Source organism: Myotis daubentonii, chromosome 1 (assembly GCF_963259705.1).
Source record: "Myotis daubentonii chromosome 1, mMyoDau2.1, whole genome shotgun sequence".
Taxonomy (NCBI): domain Eukaryota; kingdom Metazoa; phylum Chordata; class Mammalia; order Chiroptera; family Vespertilionidae; genus Myotis; species Myotis daubentonii.
This window is the reverse complement of record NC_081840.1, coordinates 76,364,020-76,383,167: the sequence shown is the minus strand read 5'-3', so window position 1 is coordinate 76,383,167 and position 19,148 is coordinate 76,364,020. Positions and strand designations below refer to the sequence as shown.

The 19,148-nt window shown below is 41.5% G+C and overlaps 1 protein-coding gene and 1 long non-coding RNA gene across 6 annotated transcripts in view; one reads left to right on the top strand and one right to left on the bottom strand.

Annotated features, from left to right (window-relative positions):
- RPGRIP1 (RPGR interacting protein 1) overlaps positions 1 to 19,148 on the bottom strand; it is a 64,728-nt gene that overhangs the window by 27,015 nt on the left and 18,565 nt on the right. For all 5 annotated transcript variants that reach the window (XM_059706939.1, XM_059706949.1, XM_059706957.1 and 2 more), the window contains exons 8-16: positions 12,378 to 12,401; positions 11,370 to 11,516; positions 10,500 to 10,573; positions 7,663 to 7,808; positions 4,517 to 4,677; positions 4,007 to 4,150; positions 3,434 to 3,551; positions 638 to 1,090; positions 343 to 479 (exon numbers count right to left, since the gene is read on the bottom strand). In XM_059706939.1, the coding sequence (XP_059562922.1) occupies positions 343 to 479; positions 638 to 1,090; positions 3,434 to 3,551; positions 4,007 to 4,150; positions 4,517 to 4,677; positions 7,663 to 7,808; positions 10,500 to 10,573; positions 11,370 to 11,516; positions 12,378 to 12,401 (1,404 nt within the window). The remainder of the gene's footprint in view (positions 1 to 342; positions 480 to 637; positions 1,091 to 3,433; positions 3,552 to 4,006; positions 4,151 to 4,516; positions 4,678 to 7,662; positions 7,809 to 10,499; positions 10,574 to 11,369; positions 11,517 to 12,377; positions 12,402 to 19,148) is intronic.
- On the top strand, positions 268 to 8,958 carry LOC132239995 (uncharacterized). Its single transcript, XR_009454204.1, has 2 exons — positions 268 to 372; positions 7,616 to 8,958. It is a non-coding gene; the product is annotated as an uncharacterized LOC132239995 (long non-coding RNA).

Genomic DNA, 19,148 nt, shown 5'->3' with positions numbered 1-19,148 from the left:
AGCAAGAGCTCTGACCTAGCGAACTGGGTCACAAAGAAACCTAATAACTTTCACCTGCCTGCACACTGACTCCGGCAGATGGCTATCAGAGGGAGATGCTGGCACTCAGGCCTTGTCTGAGAGAATGGAACAGAAAAGCTATTTTGTTCACAGCAGGGAGAGGTAACTAGCTCCAAGGGCATGGTTTCATTTCAAACTCAGGCTTGGCCAAGGAAAGACTCTGAACTACTTGTGGTGTGACAGTTTTTCTCTTCCATTCACATCCAACGGGAGGATGAGCTGATATCATGAGCCGCTGGGATGAGGCTCCTTTGAGATGCATGGGCACATCCTTTTTCTCACCTCATCCTCCTGGGCCCTCCAGGCTGACAGGTAGGCCTGAGCTTTTTTTCGCTTATTGCATGCCTGTAGGCTGGATCTTATGGGGAAGTGCAGCCTCATCCAGTATTCTAGCACCCCAAAGTCTTCTCCACCAGCTCCTGGGCAGCAGAAAGTATGAAAGGCATGGAGGACACAGATGGTGTGGCGAGGATCAAGAATAAAGGGAAAGGAAATGGGAGAGCAGCAGAGGAGCAACTATAGATGTTGGGAAATTCTGCATTGGACCCAGGAGCTGTGGGAAGCTGATAGCACTTACCAGTAAGTGTGGCAGAGCCATGGACTCTCTCCACAGTCTCCAGCACCCTGTCAAAGCAAATCCATCCGGCTGCAAGGGTGTGGTGCTCACTGGCTAGAGCCTGGTGAAGCTCAAGCTGGGCTGAAGCCCCTTGAAGGTAGTGCAAGAAAAGGGAATCTGTCTCGACCACATACTGGGAGGTGAAGTCATAAAGTGGCTGTGGCCCCACAGCTAGTGGGGTACAGTGGGTTTCAAAATCATAGAAGGAATAGGTGCAGAAAGTGGTAGGTTGAGTGTCTTCAGCCTGAGCCAGAGCAGCAGATGTCAGGAAGGCCTGGTGAATGTGCAGTTCAAACAGATTCTCACTTTGATGCAACAGAGAAATGTTCACTTTATCCTCATCTCTATGGGCTGGCAGTGTTTCCAGATATAATGACATCTGTCGGGTACCATAAGCCACATCTTTGAGCTGTTCTAGAGGGGAAAGAAAACTGCCTATCCATGAAAGGGTAGGGAGCTCTTTCTTAGAATAAAGGAAGGTGGACAAAAGGAGACTAGAAACCATGGTGGAAGTCCAAGTTGGGATTATTTCAAGAAACCATGTGATTCAAAAGGAAAAGCAGCAGAATGACAACCAGGAGCTTTGAATTCTGGTGGCTAAACAATCCAATATCTCCTTTAGAAGTAAGGTTCAAAATGAGTAATGGGAAAGTAAACACTAAGCTCAGGAAAACACTGGAGGCACAATTTATTCTACAAATGACATTTTGGCTTATAGTAACAGCCTATGAATTAATTGGTAATTCCATCAGAGAAGCGCTAGAAACAGAAAATGTGAATATTTCCAAAATGTTGGGATATTACCCATGGAAAAAATAGCAAGTTACAGTCATGGTATCTATACAAATAAAAGAGAAAGATGCAAATTGACCATACCTTCACAATGCCCACCAGCTAATCAGGAGTGAGTGGAAATTAACCCATAAAAACTGGCAGATTAATTTACATGCACGGGCACTGAGTGGCTGGGGGCAGGCATTCCGCACTGCCCCAGCCACTCTGGGCCTCTGGGCAGCGTGGGAAGGTGGAAAGGTGGAAAGGTGGCTCTGGGCCAGAGCGAAGGCGGTGCCAGCAGCCAGGGGAAGGAAGGCCCATTATTGCACAAATCTTCGTGCATCGGGCCTCTAGTCTATTATGTTACCTTGGGCCCCTTCTAATAAATGATTCCCCTTCTCCAGCCAGATCAGTGCCAAGAATCTTCATTCTGTTAAGAATTTCATTTCATCATAAGAAGGCAAAGCAAATCCACTTTAAGTTAAAGAGTAATGAAGTAAAAAAGTGGAGGCGGACACCTATTGGAAAGAGGTTGAAAATATTGACAATGGAATGCAAAGATATGTAAGACAGTCTAACAAATCTGTGCATTACCTCCCATGTTCAACCAACCAGAAACTTGATATCGGGGAGTATTTGAGTCTTCAGTGTGTTGATGGTGAAGGTCCTATTTAAAGAGTTAAAGTAGTAGAATAAAAATATTTTGCACACATTAGAATTTCGTCCTGCCCCAAATAAATGGAACATAGAGATTGACATGGGTTTCTTAATTGATAAGATTAATATAACTCAAGAAAATAAATCTAAAATTTTGCATTTCATGACACAGAGTTAACAATCTCAGCATATGAAGAAATTCTACAAATCAATAAAATACAGAGCCACTTGCCTGACTGGCACAGTTCAAATGGATAAAGAACAGAAACAGGCAATTCTCAAAAGAAATAATACATATAACTAGTAAACATAGGAAAAACTCGTTAGCCTTACCAGTAATGACAGACCTATTAAGTTAAAATAAATGAATCTGTTAAAAAAAAATAAATAAATCCTTAGAAGCAGATAAGGGTGTTTATCCTGCACTGTTCCAGGAGAAAGACCGTGCAACTGGAAGACATGAGAATTTCAGCCCAAGGAGGGGTTTCCTTTGTGATATGGCAGTGACCTTTTAACAGACTCACCCTGCTTTGGATAAGTCATGCCCCAGAATGGGCCACCACCCTTTACTCTAGCTCCATGCTCACTAAGTAACCTGCTTACTGATTCTGCTTCCAGAGAGAGGGCTGCCCTGAACACTGGTTTCAAATATTCTTGTGGCAGCCGCTATCACAGATATAACAAATGAGCATGCTGGCTTAAATATCAGTCTTTGATGAATTTCGCTTAGTGTAAGTCAGGTCTCTCACCACTGGGTATAATAACAAAGCCAATTTTCTTGACAGGCATGGCTGAAACCAGGTCCTGGTCAGTAGTGATTGTACTAAATATAGGAAGTACCACATTATGAAATTTGCATGAGTGTCCAGCCACATGTCCTGTTATGCCTACCTCCTCAAACTACAACAAAGAATTTAGAGACGTTGAGAGAGAAATCACATAAAAGGATGATGAGAAATGAGTGATGAAATTCTATTATCTCACACAAACTGCTATGTAGGCCTGGCTTGAGGCAACAATCTTAAGAGAGGGAGTGCTTACACCAGCCTGAGGGCCAACGGTGATCTGCTCTCATCCTCAAAATAGATCCAGCAATTGCTGGGCCCTGTTGAAACTCTCCAGAGAAAACAGAGAAAGATGCTGATGTGATGAAGCAAAAGAAGCTGCTGGCCATGTACTAAAACAACAGAGATGGTAGGGTAAAGAACAGGAGGGAAAAGTCATATGCCAAGGACACAGACAGTAGCTGTGTGATGGGTCCCAAGGAGAGGAGAACAAAATACTAAGACTTGCCAGATAGTGGGAGGCCATGGCTTCTTAAAATACCTTCCAGCTGCTTGATACGATTGTTCTTGAGGTCTAGGAGTCTATTCAGCCTCTCCATTTTTTCACTGTGATCTTGATTCTCATTCTCGGCTTTTGTCATCATTGCATCTAGTTCCTCCTGAAACAAAATGATGTCTGAAATTTTCTACCTCAGTGGCCCAGAACTAAAGAGCCCAGATAAAAGCTGGTACTTGCTGGGTAAAAGACACTCCGCTATCTCCTTAGCAGGGCCAATTCAGCCACTAGGAAAAAATCTGGATTCCTCACAGACCCCTCCAGGACCTGTAGTGCTATTAGTGCCCTGGGGCAATGTTTTCCTGGGACTGGCAAAATTTAAATTCAGCAGGTTCACACCCGCCATTTCCATTCCCAGCCCCTTCACTGGCTTCTGTCGCCAGTGGGCATGCGTGAGTTCTCAAGTTTTTCAAAGGACAGCACTTTCTGTGTTTGCACAGGACCTCATGTCACCTTGCATCAGCCCTGGAAACTCGGGCCTTGCTTCATTCCCAGTCTTGTAAGTGGTTCCCACGTGCCTATTTCTCTCTCCCCTTCCTGTACCCTCTTTTCTTGCACCTGATAACACACGTTGATCTTGCGCTGCAGAATAAGCATGTCTCTGGTCTTTTCTAGTTCCAGTGTGGTCTCTGCATATGATATTTGCAACTCACTTAACAACTGGGACAGTTTCTTTTCTCCTTGTTTTTTTGGTTCACAGAGCTGTAGAGGGAAAAGCATAGGTAGAAGGGAGTATAAATATGACAGGTCCGGTAGAAACTATTCTCCATAAAGCAGTTGTTGGTAACAGTAAAATACCAGCAGCAGAATCTACTCCAACATGTAAGAGAGTTCTGGTGCAAGCTCACAAGTGCTCTCTCTCCTAGCTCCTCATGCGCAGTCGCAGTGAGGAAGTTATGCAGCCTCTACTGGCTGCTTGTTCTTCAGCAGATCATTTCAAGCCCTCATCTGAAAAAGATGCTAAGTTTTTTTTAACTGTAAAGGGTAGAAGAAAAGAAGTATGGATTAGTGTTGTAATCCTTTCATCTTTTCTATAGAGGGAGCTTGCTGGATTAAAGATGCACATACCTCTATCTGAGTGGCCTCAAGGAACAGAGGTGGGGGAGTGGCTGGCTCAGCTGGCCTGTCAGTAGATTGGGAAATTGTGTCTTTATTTTGGAGGATCTCTACTTCCTGCTTATGTTTCTCAAGCAGGTTGGTGACTTCAAGCTTCAGATCCTCGTTTTGAGCTGGGGAAAAAGTAATCCGGAAAGTTGAAACTCTGTAGTTATCGGTAGCCATGGTTAAAGCTGGACCAAGTATAAATCAAATTTCCCACCAATGTTTAATTCATTTTATAAATTTTCCCTGAGAAAAGCAATTCTCTTTCATTTCTACAAAGGAGTTCCTGCTTATTGACCCAGTAAACTGAGTTGATCTTTGGACGCCAAGACAAAACAAAAAGCCACTGCAGAACTGTAGAGTGAAAGGTAAAACAACAAACAAAAACAGAGCCACTTGACGGGCCTGGCACAGTTCAAAACTTTTTTGACAGCACCATCCAAACCAGTATGCCAACAGCTCCTCCAACTCCATTTAGACTTCCATCTGTTGACTCTCTGTGGCACCTGCTCCATACTCACCCTAATCTGGAGGGAGGGTGGGCATTTGGGCATTTGTGGGTATGTGTGTTTAGGGAAGGAAGGTGATCAATGTGATCATTCTATTATCATGCATTAAACAGGGGGTTAGATTACCTAAGGCAGTGGTTCTCAACCTTCTGGCCCTTTAAATACTGTTCCTCATGTTGTGACCCAACCGTAAAATTATTTTTGTTGCGACTTCATAACTGTAATGTTGCTACTGTTATGAATCATAATGTAAATATCGGATATGCAGGATGGTCTTAGGCGACCCTGTGAAAGGGTCGTTCTACCGCCAAAGGGGTCGCGACCCACAGGTTGAGAACCACTGCTAAGGTCTTTGCAAGACTTCACTGTGCATCGTACCTACTACAAAGTCAACATGTGCTCCTAGCTTTATCCTTTTATGGTTCCTGCCTCTAATTGAAAAGAATAATTTTTCTTTTTAAAAATTATTTTTATTTTTTTCAATTACAATTTATATTCAATATTATTTTGTATTAATTTCAGGTGTTTAGCACACTGGTTAGATATTAGTATACTTTACAAAGCGTTCCCCCTGATATTTCTTAATCCTCATCCAAGGATATTTTTCCATTGATTTTTAGAGAGATAGTGAAAAGAAGGGGGAGAGATAGAGAGAAACATCAATGAGAGAGAGAGACACATTAATTGATTGCCTCCTGCATGCGCCCTGACCAGAGCTGGGAATCAAGCTGCACTGGTACGTGCCCTTAACTGGAATCGAACCTGGGGCCCTTCAGTCTGCAGGCTGACACTCCATCCACTGAGCCAAACCAACTAGGGCTCCCCCTCATATTTCTAGTACCCAAATGGCACCATACATATTATTACAATATTTGGTTATCTATGCTGTACTTTATATAACCATGACCGCCTCAATTTTTCTTTTTGTGTGTGTGGCTTTATCTTTTTTGGTGTCATATTTCTTTTCTTTAACTCTCTTATGTGAATATACTAGAGTATGATGAAATCAAAGTTTAGTAAGACTAAATATCAAGGTCTAGGCTAGCAAAAAAAAAGTGAGGCAAAGGTCTTTTTGATAGTATTTTAAAATCTTTGAGTCTTTTTTTTCAATCTTTATATTTAATTCACTTTTAGGATATAGTCTGGTGATTAGTCAGTATACACTAATATCGGTATAGTGCAGTAACAAATATGTGCTTTATCTCCATGGCTTAACACAGGGGTCCTCAAACTACGGCCCATGGGCCACATGCAAATACAAATATTGTATTTGTTCCCGTTTTGTTTTTTTACTTCAAAATAAGATATGTGCAGTGTGCATAGGAATTTGTTCATAGTTTTTTTTTAAACTATAGTCCGGGCCTCCAACGGTCTGAGGGACAGTGAACTGGCCCCCTGTTTAAAAAGTTTGAGGACCCCTGGCTTAACACAACAAGGTTGAAGTCTGGTCTTGAGAAGTCCAGTATAGATCAAGAGACTTTTTTTCTTCATGTGAGTCTTGGGGATTAATCAGCTTTAATTTTTTGGCTCCAATATTTTGACATGTGGCCTCTGATGCAGTTTATATAAACTATGCAACTCTAACAACTCAGCCAAAAGGACAGGCTGCTGGGCTACTACCCTGCCTGCCAATTGCCTCCTCAGCCAGGAAACACAGAACATGTTGTTCTCAATGTGGTGAGCCCTAAACATTTTTGGAGTAACTATCTACTGTGATCCAAGAGTTAGGATAGGAGAAAATGGTAGTGGTAACTAAGAGCAATAATTTGCTTCTCAATTTCAGGTATCAAATGCTAAAAAAATAAATAAGGCCCTCAATCACTTCTAAAATGATTAATAAGAATAAAAGGCAGAGAAATTCATTTTCAATACTTTCAATAAATAAAGTGGCCCTAGCCAGTTTGGCTCCATTGATAGAGTGTTGACCTATGGACTGAAGGGACCTGGGTTTAATTCTGGTCAAGGGCACATGCCCAGATTGTGGGCTCGATCCCCAATAGGGGGCATGCAAGAGGCAGCCGATCAATGATGCACTCTCACCATTGATGTTTCTATTTCTATCTTCCTCTCTGAAATCAATAAAAATATATTTAATAAATGAATGAAGTGAATGTTTAAAAACATAATAGCCTGGCCAGTGTTGCTCAGTAGTTGAGCACCAACCTACGAACCAGAAAGTCACCGTTTGATTCCTGGTCATGACACATGCCAGGGTTTTGGGCTTGATCCCCAGTAGGGGGGCATGCAGGAGGCAGGCTGATTGATTATCTGCTTTCATCATTGATGTTTCTCTCTCTCCTTCTCCCTTCTCCGAAATAAATATTAAAAAGTATATATATATATATATATATATATATATATATATATATAATAAATTAAGAATTGGCATCCTCTCAAATGGAAAGTCATTATGTAGAAAAAAGTATAAGTGTGAGGTAGGTGTTGTGCTTCCTGGATTGTAAAGCTGATCCCCATTGCCACTGTCCTTATTCTAGCCAACTATGAACAACTGAGATATTAGAGAAATGCTGACCCAGGTTCCTTTCTCCCCAACCAGATGCAGAGGATGCCTCATTTGAGACAGCTCTTCAAGACCCAACCTACCTGTCACTCTGGACAGCTGAAGTAAGACTTCTCTCTTCTCCTCCAGCTCAGCATCCAGCTGATGCTGCAACTGAGAGACTTTCTGCTGTAGCGGTTCTCCTCCACGCTCTTGGCTCCAGTGGGGAGGATTACTGCTGTCCAGCATGCTGAACCCGAGAAGTAAGGAGGGAGGGGGGATTTGTCAGATGGATACTCAAAGGTGTTTGACAAAATGTCTTTATTACACAGTCTCAGCATCTCCTGGGCCTAGTTCATCATTCACTGCCCTACATGTTTTTGTCTGCCCCTGCTTTATCTGTAACTGTCAGTTACCAACTGCCTTGGAACTTTGGGTCCTATTGAGTTCTTTAGCATCACTTCTGTTTAGGCCCCAAATAGCCCACTGGGCAAACCACCCAAGTCGCATCTATTTCCCAAGGAACTCCTCTAGCATGACGGCTTTCTTTAGTCGGGAAACTGTGTACCAGGACATTCTCAGGCCTGCTGGATTAAAATGAGGAACAAAATACTCCTCTTTTCCTCGCTCTATTCCTCTATCTACCATCACCAGTGGCTAGTTTAGAGAATACTTGCCTTTGAACTAAAATATACTACACTGAGCCCAGCTGGCGTGGCTCAGTGGTTGAATATCTACCTATAAACCAGGAGGTCACGGTTCAATTCCTGGTTAGGGCTCCATCCCTCATGGCGGGTGTGCAGAAGGCAGCCAATCAATGATTCTCTCTCATCATGATGTTTCTATCCCTATTTCCCTCTCCCTTCCTCTCTGAAATCAAAATATTTAAAAAAATTACTAGGAAGGCAGGAACTAGTAGTTTCAACTTTTCAGTGACTATACCCTACAAACACCATTGTATGTAGCTGTCAGGGCAGACCAATTTTGGGTTTGTTTGTTTGTTTTGTTACTCCTCATCCAGTGATATTTTTACCATTGATTTTTAGTAAGAGAGGAAGAGAAGGGGGAGGGGGAGAGAGAAGTAAGCGAGAGAAACATCAATGTGAAAGAGACACCTTGATTGGCTGCCTCACACAAGCGCTCCAACAGGAGCCAGGGAACAAACCTGCCACCCAGGTAGGTGCCCTTGACCAGGAAGCGAACCTGAGACCTTTAGGTTCTTGGGCTGACACTCTACCACTGAGCCACTCTGGCCAGGGCAGGGCAGACCCATTTTGAATGTAAACACACATGGCCAGTCCTTAGTTGTTTACACAAGTGGAGTTATATTGACAAACTGTTATTTCTGCTTATGTCTTTTTTTCCTATTTATCACTTCAATAAATGTGGTCTAAAAACAACTGGCTTAACAGTTCTTGGCACTTCCTGACCATACATTTGATGACGGTCCAAGAAGATAATGTTCTGAATGATGAGGGGAAGAGGCCAATAGTAGTGTTTGTGACAGGGAGGCTTCAACGTGGTAATCTCCACACTACCTCATTTCACTGAGGTGAAAAGCATCAGTTGTTCCTAGGATATCCCCATACAACTTCCCCAATAGATCCTCTTCTGCCTTTAACTGAATCAGAAGGCACATTTAATTTTTATTAATTCCAGGTATTTTTAATTCCAAAAAGGAAATGCATGAATGTATGTGTGCTGTGAAAAAGTAAAATGATGTGAAAGTGTGTAGAATAAAAATGAAGGTGCCTCTTTGCCCTACTCCAGTCCTTTTGGGTCAGAGTTAATATATTCTTTTGCAACTAGATTTTTCTTTTAATAATAGGCAAATATGACTATAGCATTTTTGTTTGTTTGTTTGTTTGTTATGTTAATCCTCATCCGAGGATATTTTTCCATTGATTTTTAGAAAGAGTGGAAGGGAGGGGAGAGACAGAGAGAAACATCGATGTGAGAGAGACACATTGATTGGTTGCCTCCCACACGAGTCCTGACCAGGGCCGGGGATCGAGCCTCCAACCGAGATATGTGCCCTTTGACTGGAATCGAACCCGGGATCCTTCAGTCCGCAGGTTGACACTCTACCCACTGAGTCAAACTGGCTAAGGCCACATCATTTTTAATAGCTTCATCAGATTTTTAAAAATTTATTTTTATTGTTAAAAGTATTATTACTGATGTCTCCTTCCCCCCCCCCCCCATTGACTCCATCCACCCTGCTCCTGCCCCCCTACCCCCAGGCCTTCACCACATTATTGTTTGTGTCCGTGGGTTATGCATATATGCATATAAGTTCTTTGGTTAATCTCTGCTCGCCCCCTGCATCCCCCTTCCCAGCTTCACCATATTTTATTGTGGAAATGCAAAATGATTTATTTAGTCAATCCTTATCAAAGAAAATTTGGATGGTTTCAATTATTTTTTACTATTACTAACAATGCAGCCTGGCTGGTGTTGCTCAGTGGTTGGATTCTGGTGTTGCTCAGAATCTAACTAGGCGGTCAAGGTTAGATTCCCAGTCAGGGCACATACCCTGGTTGCAAGCTTGATCACCAGTAGGCGTTATGCAGGAGGCAGCCTATCAGGGATTCTCTCCCTCTCCCTTCCTTTCTGAAATCAATAAAACTAAAATAAAAATGCAGTAATTAACATTCTTATTATATAATATCTTTGCATATACATATAATAAGATTTGCTTGGTTTTGATTAAAAAATGGAATTGCTGGCACAAAAGATATACAGAGGTTTAACATTTTGGTAGATAGTATCAAGTTCCCTTCCAAAAAGACTGTGCTGATCTACATTCTCACTCACAGTATTGAGTACCAGTTTCCCCATATCCTTGTCAACTATGTATTATTTTTACAATTGGGAAGGCACTTTTCTATAATCATCTTTTATAGCAAACAATGCACTGGGAGCCAAACGTGGTACTCACTTTTCTAAGAGTTTGTTATAGTTGTCATTCAACAATTTTCGTTCTTTTTCCAAATCGTCAACTCTTTCCTGAAACTAAGAATGACAGTAGAGTGACTGAGATAAAATTTTAAAATATATTGCCTTGCTCAAGATTTCCCTTTTCTGTTGCAGAGTGGGGCGTGGGTGGGAGGTTTTCTACATTCACCTCCAATGTCTATGAGGAGACACTCAACTAGAAAGACTTGAACCAATTAAAAATAGGATAGAAACTTTTCTTGGAATTAATGAAGATTTCTGAAGTAAATTATCATGGTATCTGAGTTTCTACTGTTAGGGAAACAGCAGAACACTATAAAAGAGCAAAGACTTTGGAGAACAGACATCATAAGTATAAATCCCAGTATTCCCCTAATATTATAATCTTGAGCAAATTATTTAACCTCTTAGAGCAGCGGTTCTCAAACTGTGGGTCGCGACCCCTTTGGGGGTCGAACGATCCTTCCACAGGGGTCACCTAAGACCATCGGAAAACACATATATAATTACATATTGTTTTCGTGATTAATCACTATGCTTTAATTATGTTCAATTTGTAACAATGAAAATACATCTTGCATATCAGATATTTACATTACGATTCATAACAGTAGCAAAATTACAGTTATGAAGTAGCAACGAAAATAATTTTATGGTTGGGGGTCACCACAACATGGGGAACCGTATTAAAGGGACGCAGCATTAGGAAGGCTGAGAACCACTGACTTAGAGCCTCATGTTTCTCATTTGAAAAAGTGAAATACCCATAGTGTTGCTAAGATATACTTTTTAACATCGTTAAAATTGAAACATAACTTACAATTAGTGGTATCTTTTGATTATTATGATTTACCTCCTTCAATGTTATCTGCAGAATGGATGCGTCTTCCAGTTGGCTCCTCAGGCTCACAGCCTTCTTGCTCTCCTCCTTCAGCTCTGCCCTCAGCTCACTCACTTGGCTGAGGAGGGCATCATGGGTTGCACTCAGGATCCCCTGGTTCTGGGGCAAAACAGAAGGTGCTCTGGGAATGGTCGTATCACTCACCAGTGATACCAGCCTTCCTGTCACTCCCTAGTGGATGTCACAAAGAATGGCTTTGATTAACAGCGTGTTATATTTGCACTCTAACGTGGCCTTGATTTTCACCTTAGCACTTTCCAGGAAGTGTTGTTTCCCTGTTAGTGAGGATTTCCCACTCTGATAAACTGTAATTCATAATTGGAGCCTTAATTTTCCCAAGGTTCAAATTAAACCCTGGCTCTAAGTGAAGCACCGCCTTTCACAGCTGCCTTTACTTTCTAAGCTATTTGAATGCTTTTTATGATGATATACTTCTCCCCTTGCACCCAGCAAAATGACATGTTAATTCTAGAAGTTAAGTGTGCATGTTTTGGTGGACACTTCTGTTGAGGAACTCTGCCTTAGTGACTCTTAAAAGCACAAACACTCCCCCAGGCTCATCTGCACCCCAGTCTCAGGAGTGAAGAGGGCCAAATATTTAATAGCATCAGAGAAGATTTGCAACGTTGTTATATCTTGCCATCTCACACATGCTAAAAGACTAGTCTTAGGAATTTATGAGTCAATGCTATAATTCTCTCTAGCAATAGGTTGAAAAATACTCTTCTAAATATTTCTCAACTCAGCTCTCATATTTCAATTTTTTCGTGGAAACAGTGCAACAGGTAGCTTCTGATAACAGTAGTATCATTTTTCTTAACAGAAATTATATGACACAATCACTTTGATTTAGTTGGTTAAATTCTGGTGTCACGTTGCTTGTAGATGAATCCGGAATTCTTTGGGTTTCATTACTCTGATTGATCAGAAACAGAGATTCAAGGAATCCTTATTAAGTACCTTCTGGAGCAGAGTTTCATATGCCTGAAAGGAAAAAATAAGTATTATTCTACTGATATAGCAACTTGATTTTTATTTTGATGTTTATAACACAAATGTTTAAATTTTTATTTTTTATTTTTTAAAAAAATATATATTATTGATTTTTTACAGAGAGGAAGGGAGAGGGATAGAGAGTTAGAAACATCGATGAGAAACACCAATCAGCTGCCTCCTGCACACTCCCCACTGGGGATGTGCCCGCAATCAAGGTACATGCCCTTGACCGGAGAGTCTGCAGGCCGACGATCTATCCGCTGAGCCAAACCGGTTAGGGCTAAATATTTATTTTTAAAATCATTATTAAAAATCCCCATACATCAACTCATTTGAGTACCTGGTTACTAATTGCTAATACTATTCCCCTGTGCTAGTTTGCCAGATTGTATATGAATATAATAGACCACAACATTTAAAAAAAAAAAAATGAAGCGCCCTGGATGGTATGTCTCAATGATTAGAGCATCAGCCCATGCACCAAAGGGTCACAGGCTCGACTCTGGGTCAAGGGCATGTACCTGGGTTGCAGGTTTGATTCCACCCCAGTAGGTCAGGAGGCAACCAATAAATGTGTTTCTCTCACATGAATGTCTCTTTCTCACTCCCTCCCTTCCACTCTAAAAATCAATGGAAAAACCTTGAGTGAGGATTAACAAAATTTAATAATAATTCGCCCTAACCGGTTTGGCTCAGTGGATAGAGTGTCGGCCTGCGGACTCAAGGGTCCCAGGTTTGATTCTGGTCAAGGGCATGTACCTTGGTTGCGGGCACATCCCCAGTAGGGAGTGTGCAGGAGGCAGCTGATCGGATGTTTCTAACTCTCTACCCCTCTCCCTTCCTCTCTGTAAAAAATCAATAAAATATATTTTTTAAAAATTTAATAATAATTTTTTAAATGAAGGGTCATTTATTTACATTTGCATTGCACTTGGTGGATTATCCAAGAAAAATCTTTAGAAACTAGACATCCTTCAGAAGGTCTCTTTCCAGTTTTTAAAAAAGAAAAAACAATAATAACCAAACTAATAACAAGTATTACTGGTTGAGCAGTCACTATGTGTGATATGTTTCTATGTGCTTCATTATATATTACATTATGATCATTATAATTAATTGTTCCACATGTATTATTTCATTTAATCCTTACAGCAAATCTGAGAGGTAGGTAGGATTGCCTAACTTTAAAAGTTCAGAGAGCTAAGTCACTTGTTCAGACTCCAGAATCCATGCTACTGACTATCTTATTTTACTGCTAAGGGATTAAGAGAATGCAAACTTATTTTAGAATACGTGTATGAAAGCATGGCTAAAAGGTAAATTGCTAAAGAAAAACAAATTGTGCCCAGCCAGGTGTGGCTCAGTGGTTGAGCTTCAACCTATGAAGCAAGAGGTTCATAGGTCAATTCCTGTCAGGGCATAAGCCTAGATTTCGGGCTGGATCCCTAGTGTGGGGGCATGATGAGTCTCTCTCATCATTGATGTTTCTATCTCTCTTGCCCTCTCCCTTCCTCTCTGAAATCAATAAAAATATATTTTTAAAAAATACAGTCCAAAAAACAAAACAAAACAAAAAAAAGAGTCCGGCAGGTGTGGCTCAGTGGTTGAACATCGACCTATGAACCAGGAGGTCACATTTGATTCCTGATCAGGGCACATGCCCAGGTTTCTGGCTTGGTTCCCAGTGTGGGGGGTGCAGGAGGCAGCGGATCCATGATTCTCTCTCATCTTTGATGTTTCTATCTCTCTCTCCCTCTTCCTTCCTCTCTGAAATCAATAAAATATATATTTTTTAAAAGAAAACCAAATTGTAAACCTTCATTTTTAAAAATTGTGGATGGGAGGGAAGAACGGGGGAGAAAATGGGAAATATCTGTAATACTATCAACAATAAAAAACACATTTAAAAAAAATAAAATAAAAAATTGCGGATGATTGTTCACCATTTTAGCTTATCTCCACCACTGCCACTGACATAGGTAAGGAGATTCCATTTAGAATGGCCTTCTTCCTTTTTTTCTTTAATGCAATGAAGGAACAGATCAATTTTTTAAAAATCTAATCCCACAGAACAGGTATCCCCTGCTTTTTGAAAGTTCACATTGTGCCACTTAGCTTTTGTGAAAGAGCTACATCGGGACCTGTTTTCACTAAACAATAGAAATGCAAAGCAGATCTGCATTTCAAAGCGGATTTGCATGCAAAGGTGAAATGCAAAAATAACACTCAGAATTTGCTTTCAATGAGCCTTTATTCAGAGCACAGTGGCCGTGGCATGGCCAGGCTCCCTCCCCAGAACTGCACTCAGCATCTCACCATCAAGCTGCCACAGCTTGAACTGTGTCTGTGAGCATCTGTACTTTATCCCGATTTATTTTGTGCGCCTGTTAGCAAGATAACAGAAAAACCTACGAGGGTTTGTCAGGTTGTTACACCGCATAACACTGGGTGCACTTTAATTGTTTCAATGGTTCTGAGAACCAAGATGGCGGCATAGGTTAACGCCGGAGTTTGCTGCTTTGAACAACTACTTCAAAAGTGAAACCAAAAAACGGAAGGGACATCACCCAGAACCACAGGAACGCTGGCTGAGTGGAAGTCCTACAACTAGGAGGAAAGAGAAACGCACACGGACACTCAGAGGAGGCGCAGTGCTGAAGTCAAATTCTGAGGTGCGGAGTGCGCGGAGCGGGCTGGCGGCAGAGAGCGCGGTTGTTGTTTTCAATCGGGAGGGAGTCGCAGACTCTGAGCACCAGATCCAGGCGAGTCTTTAGGGACCCAGACTCAAACAGGAGAAGCGGGACGGTCTGGCTTCGGTCAGAGCGAGTGCAGCTTTCTCTCCGAGCTTTGCAGCGGGTGCTGGGACTCAGAGAGGCAGAGCCCCTTGGGACAGGACTGAGAGCCGCCATAACTGCTCTCTCCGGCTCACCCTGTTGATCCTGTGCGACCCGCCCTGCCCAAGCCCTGCACAGAGGCATTTGCCGGATAGCCTCAGGCAAAGGCTAGATTAGCACCTCCCTAGAGGACAGAAGTTCTCTCACTGCTGACACAGCTGATTCTCATAGCCACTTGGCCTGGAGGTCAAACCCTCCCTGGAATTAGCTACAACAATCAAGATTTATCTATAAGACTGTGAACAAAGACCACTAGGGGGTGCACCAAGGAAGCATAACAAAATGCGGAGACAAAGAAACAGGACAAAATTGTCAATGGAAGATATAGAGTTCAGAACCACACTTTTAAGGTCTCTCAAGAACTGTTTAGAAGCTGCCGATAAACTTAATGAGATCTACACGAAAACTAATAAGACCCTCGATCTTATATTGGGGAACCAACTAGAAATTAAGCACACACGGACTGAAATAACGAATATTATACAGACGCCCGACAGCAGACCAGAGGAGCGCAAGAATCAAGTCAATGATTTGAAATGCGAGGAAGCAAAAAACATCCAACCGGAAAAGCAAAATGAAAAAAGAATCCAAAAATGCGAGGATAGTGTAAGGAGCCTCTGGGACAGCTTCAAGCATACCAACATCAGAATTATAGGGGTGCCAGAAGATGAGAGAGAGCAAGATATTGAAAACCTATTTGAAGAAATAATGACAGAAAACTTCCCCCACCTGGTGAAAGAAATGGACTTACAGGTCCAAGAAGCGTGGAGAACCCCAAACAAAAGGAATCCAAAGAGGACCACACCAAGACACATCATAATTAAAATGCCAAGAGCAAAAGATAAAGAGAGAATCTTAAAAACAGCAAGAGAAAGAAACTCAGTTACCTACAAGGGAATACCCATACGACTGTCAGCTGATTTCTCAACAGAAACTTTGCAGGCCAGAAGGGAGTGGCAAGAAATATTCAAAGTGATGAATGCCAAGAACCTACAACCAAGATTACTTTATCCAGCAAAGCTATCATTCAGAATTGAAGGTCAGATAAAGAGCTTCACAGATAAGGAAAAGCTAAAGGAGTTCATCACCACCAAACCAGGATTATATGAAATGCTGAAAGGTATCCTTTAAGAAGAGGAAGAGGAAGAAAAAGGTAAAGATACAAATTATGAACAACAAATATGCATCTATCAACAAGTGAATCTAAGAATCAAGTGAATAAATAATCTGATGAACAGAATGAACTGTTGATTATAATAGAATCAGGGACATAGAAAGGGAATGGACTGACTATTCTTGGGGGGGAAAGGGGTGTGGGAGATGTGGGAAGAGACTGGACAAAAATCGTGCACCTATGGATGAGGACAGTGGGTGGGGAGTGAGGGCGGAGGGTGGGGCAGGAACTGGGAGGGGGGGAGTTAAGGGGGGGGGGGAAGGAACAAATGTAATAATCTGAACAATAAAGATTTAATTAAAAAATAAATAAATAAATAAATAAATAATTGTTTCAATGGTGATGAATAAAATGAAGATGCTGTGCTTGCATGAACGTGCCTGCACCCACCATGCATACTATTTACAGGCAGAGAGGAAAAATCTTGAAAGCTGCAGAAGTTCCTCTTGCTTTTGCTAGTAGCAAAATGGTCTCTGTTAGTCAACACCCGGTAACAGATAAAATGGAAAGTCTACTGCTTGAGTGGATTGATGAGTGTGCAAAGTATGATGTATATTTATGATATGGTTCTCTCTCTCTCTCTTTTTTTTATTTATTTCAGAGAGAAAGGAAGAGGGAGAGAGAGATTGGAACATCAATGATGAGAATCATTGATCAGCTGCCTCCTGCACGCCCCCTACTGGGGACCGAGCCCACAGCCCAGGCATGAACCCTTGACTGAAATCGAATCTGGGACCCTTCAGTCCCCAGACCAACACTCTGTCCACTGAGCCAAACCAGCCAGGGTTTGTTCTCTTTTGTAAATATACTTTTATTGATTTCAGAGGGGAAGGGAAAGGGAGAGAGAGATAGAAACATCAGTAATGAGAGAGGATCATTGATCAGCTGCCTCCCGCACGCCCCCCATTGGGGATCCCGAGCCTGCAACCTGGGCATGCACCCTGACCACAAATCAAACCAGGACTTCCTGGTTCAGAGGTCAATGCTTGCATTAGTATATTCCCTGAAACCCACTGAGCAACACCAGCTGGGCTATCATATCATTCTTACATTTACTATATGTTAGTGTAATTTTATTTTTTCAAACTAATTAATTTTATTTTACTTTATTTTTGTACAAGGTGCCAATATCTGTTTGAAGGGCATAAATCCCAGAAAACAATGAGTAGTGTATAGATCCAACATATAGGTACTTTGTACTAGCACAATTCATTTTGGGTTTCAGGGAATATACTAATGCAAGCTGGGATGTTAATATTAGTTGGTTTGATTTGGTGGGTTATTTTTTGGGTCTTGAAATTCCCCCAAAATTTTCTATATAAATTAATGGTAACTGCTTCTTTGCTTTAGGCCATTTCAGCTTATAAAAGCCTTCATAAGAACACTAAACAGTTAGTGGGGGAACCTGTATAGCTATTTACCTACACAATTTTAAATTATTTTCCTTTCCATATTTCCACATCCTTTAAGTGCTACCAAAATTAACCAAATCAGCCCTGCTGGTGTGGCTCAGTTGGTTGGCATCGTCCATTACACCAAAAGTGCGATTTGATTCCTGGTTAGGGCACATGCTTGGGTTGCAGGCCCGATCTCTGGTAGAGGGTATGCAGGAGGCAGCCAATCGATGTTTCCCTCTCACACTGATTTTTCTCTCCCTCTCTCTCTCTCTTTCTCTCTATCTCTCTCTCTCTCTCCCGTCCCCTCTCCCTCTCTTTCTAAAAATATGTATTTTTAAAAAATTAACCAGATCAAAAGAATGTAAGCATATGCATAGTTCTCTACTAAACATGGGCTTGGAAGTTGGCCTTGTAAAGATGCTTTTTGTCTCCATCAGAGCAGACATATCAAGGGCAGTCCTAATTGTAGCCACTCTAAGTGAATGACACCACCATCCTCTACTCACCCAAGCTAGAGACTCAGGCATCACCTTTCACTTCTCCTTTTCCCTCACCCACTCCCCTTTGATGATAAAGTCCATTCTTCTATTTCCTGGACCTCTCCCAATACAGTCCTTTCTCAGTAAGCCTCTCTCACTGCCTCAGTTGAGATCCTCATTTCTTCTTCCTTGGATCATTGCACTCAGGTTTTACCTGATTTCTTTACCTCCAATCTTCATACCAGCCAACCTGTCATTCATGCTGCTGCCAGATGGTCTTTCCTTGTGGTTTTGTAATTTTTGAGAAGTTGAAAATTTCAGAAGAGTATAAAGACTATAATAATAGTCATCTATAATTCTATTACCCAGAATTAACAATTATTAGTGGCTTATAGGAGTTTTTCAAATGTATTATTTCTTTATTAAAATACATTTCAAAAATATTTCAGACATTATAAAAAGATAAAGTGATTTCTCTGGGGCTGGGGGAATTGATTATGTTATCAACCTTTAGTATCCCACTATTTGACTCATGAATATACTCCTTTATGAATCCTTTACAGATCCTGCACTCTAAGTTTCTTGAAGGCAAGAGATATCTTACTTATCTTTTAATCTTCGTATCCCAGTGCTTAGCACAGTTCCTGATACTCAATAAATATTTATTCTATAAAAGAATGGTGCCACCCTACCTGGTTTGGCTCAGTGGATAGAGACTGAAGAGTCCCAGGTTTGATTCTGGTCAAGGGAATATACCTTGGTTGCAGGATTGGCCCTGGCCGGGGACATGC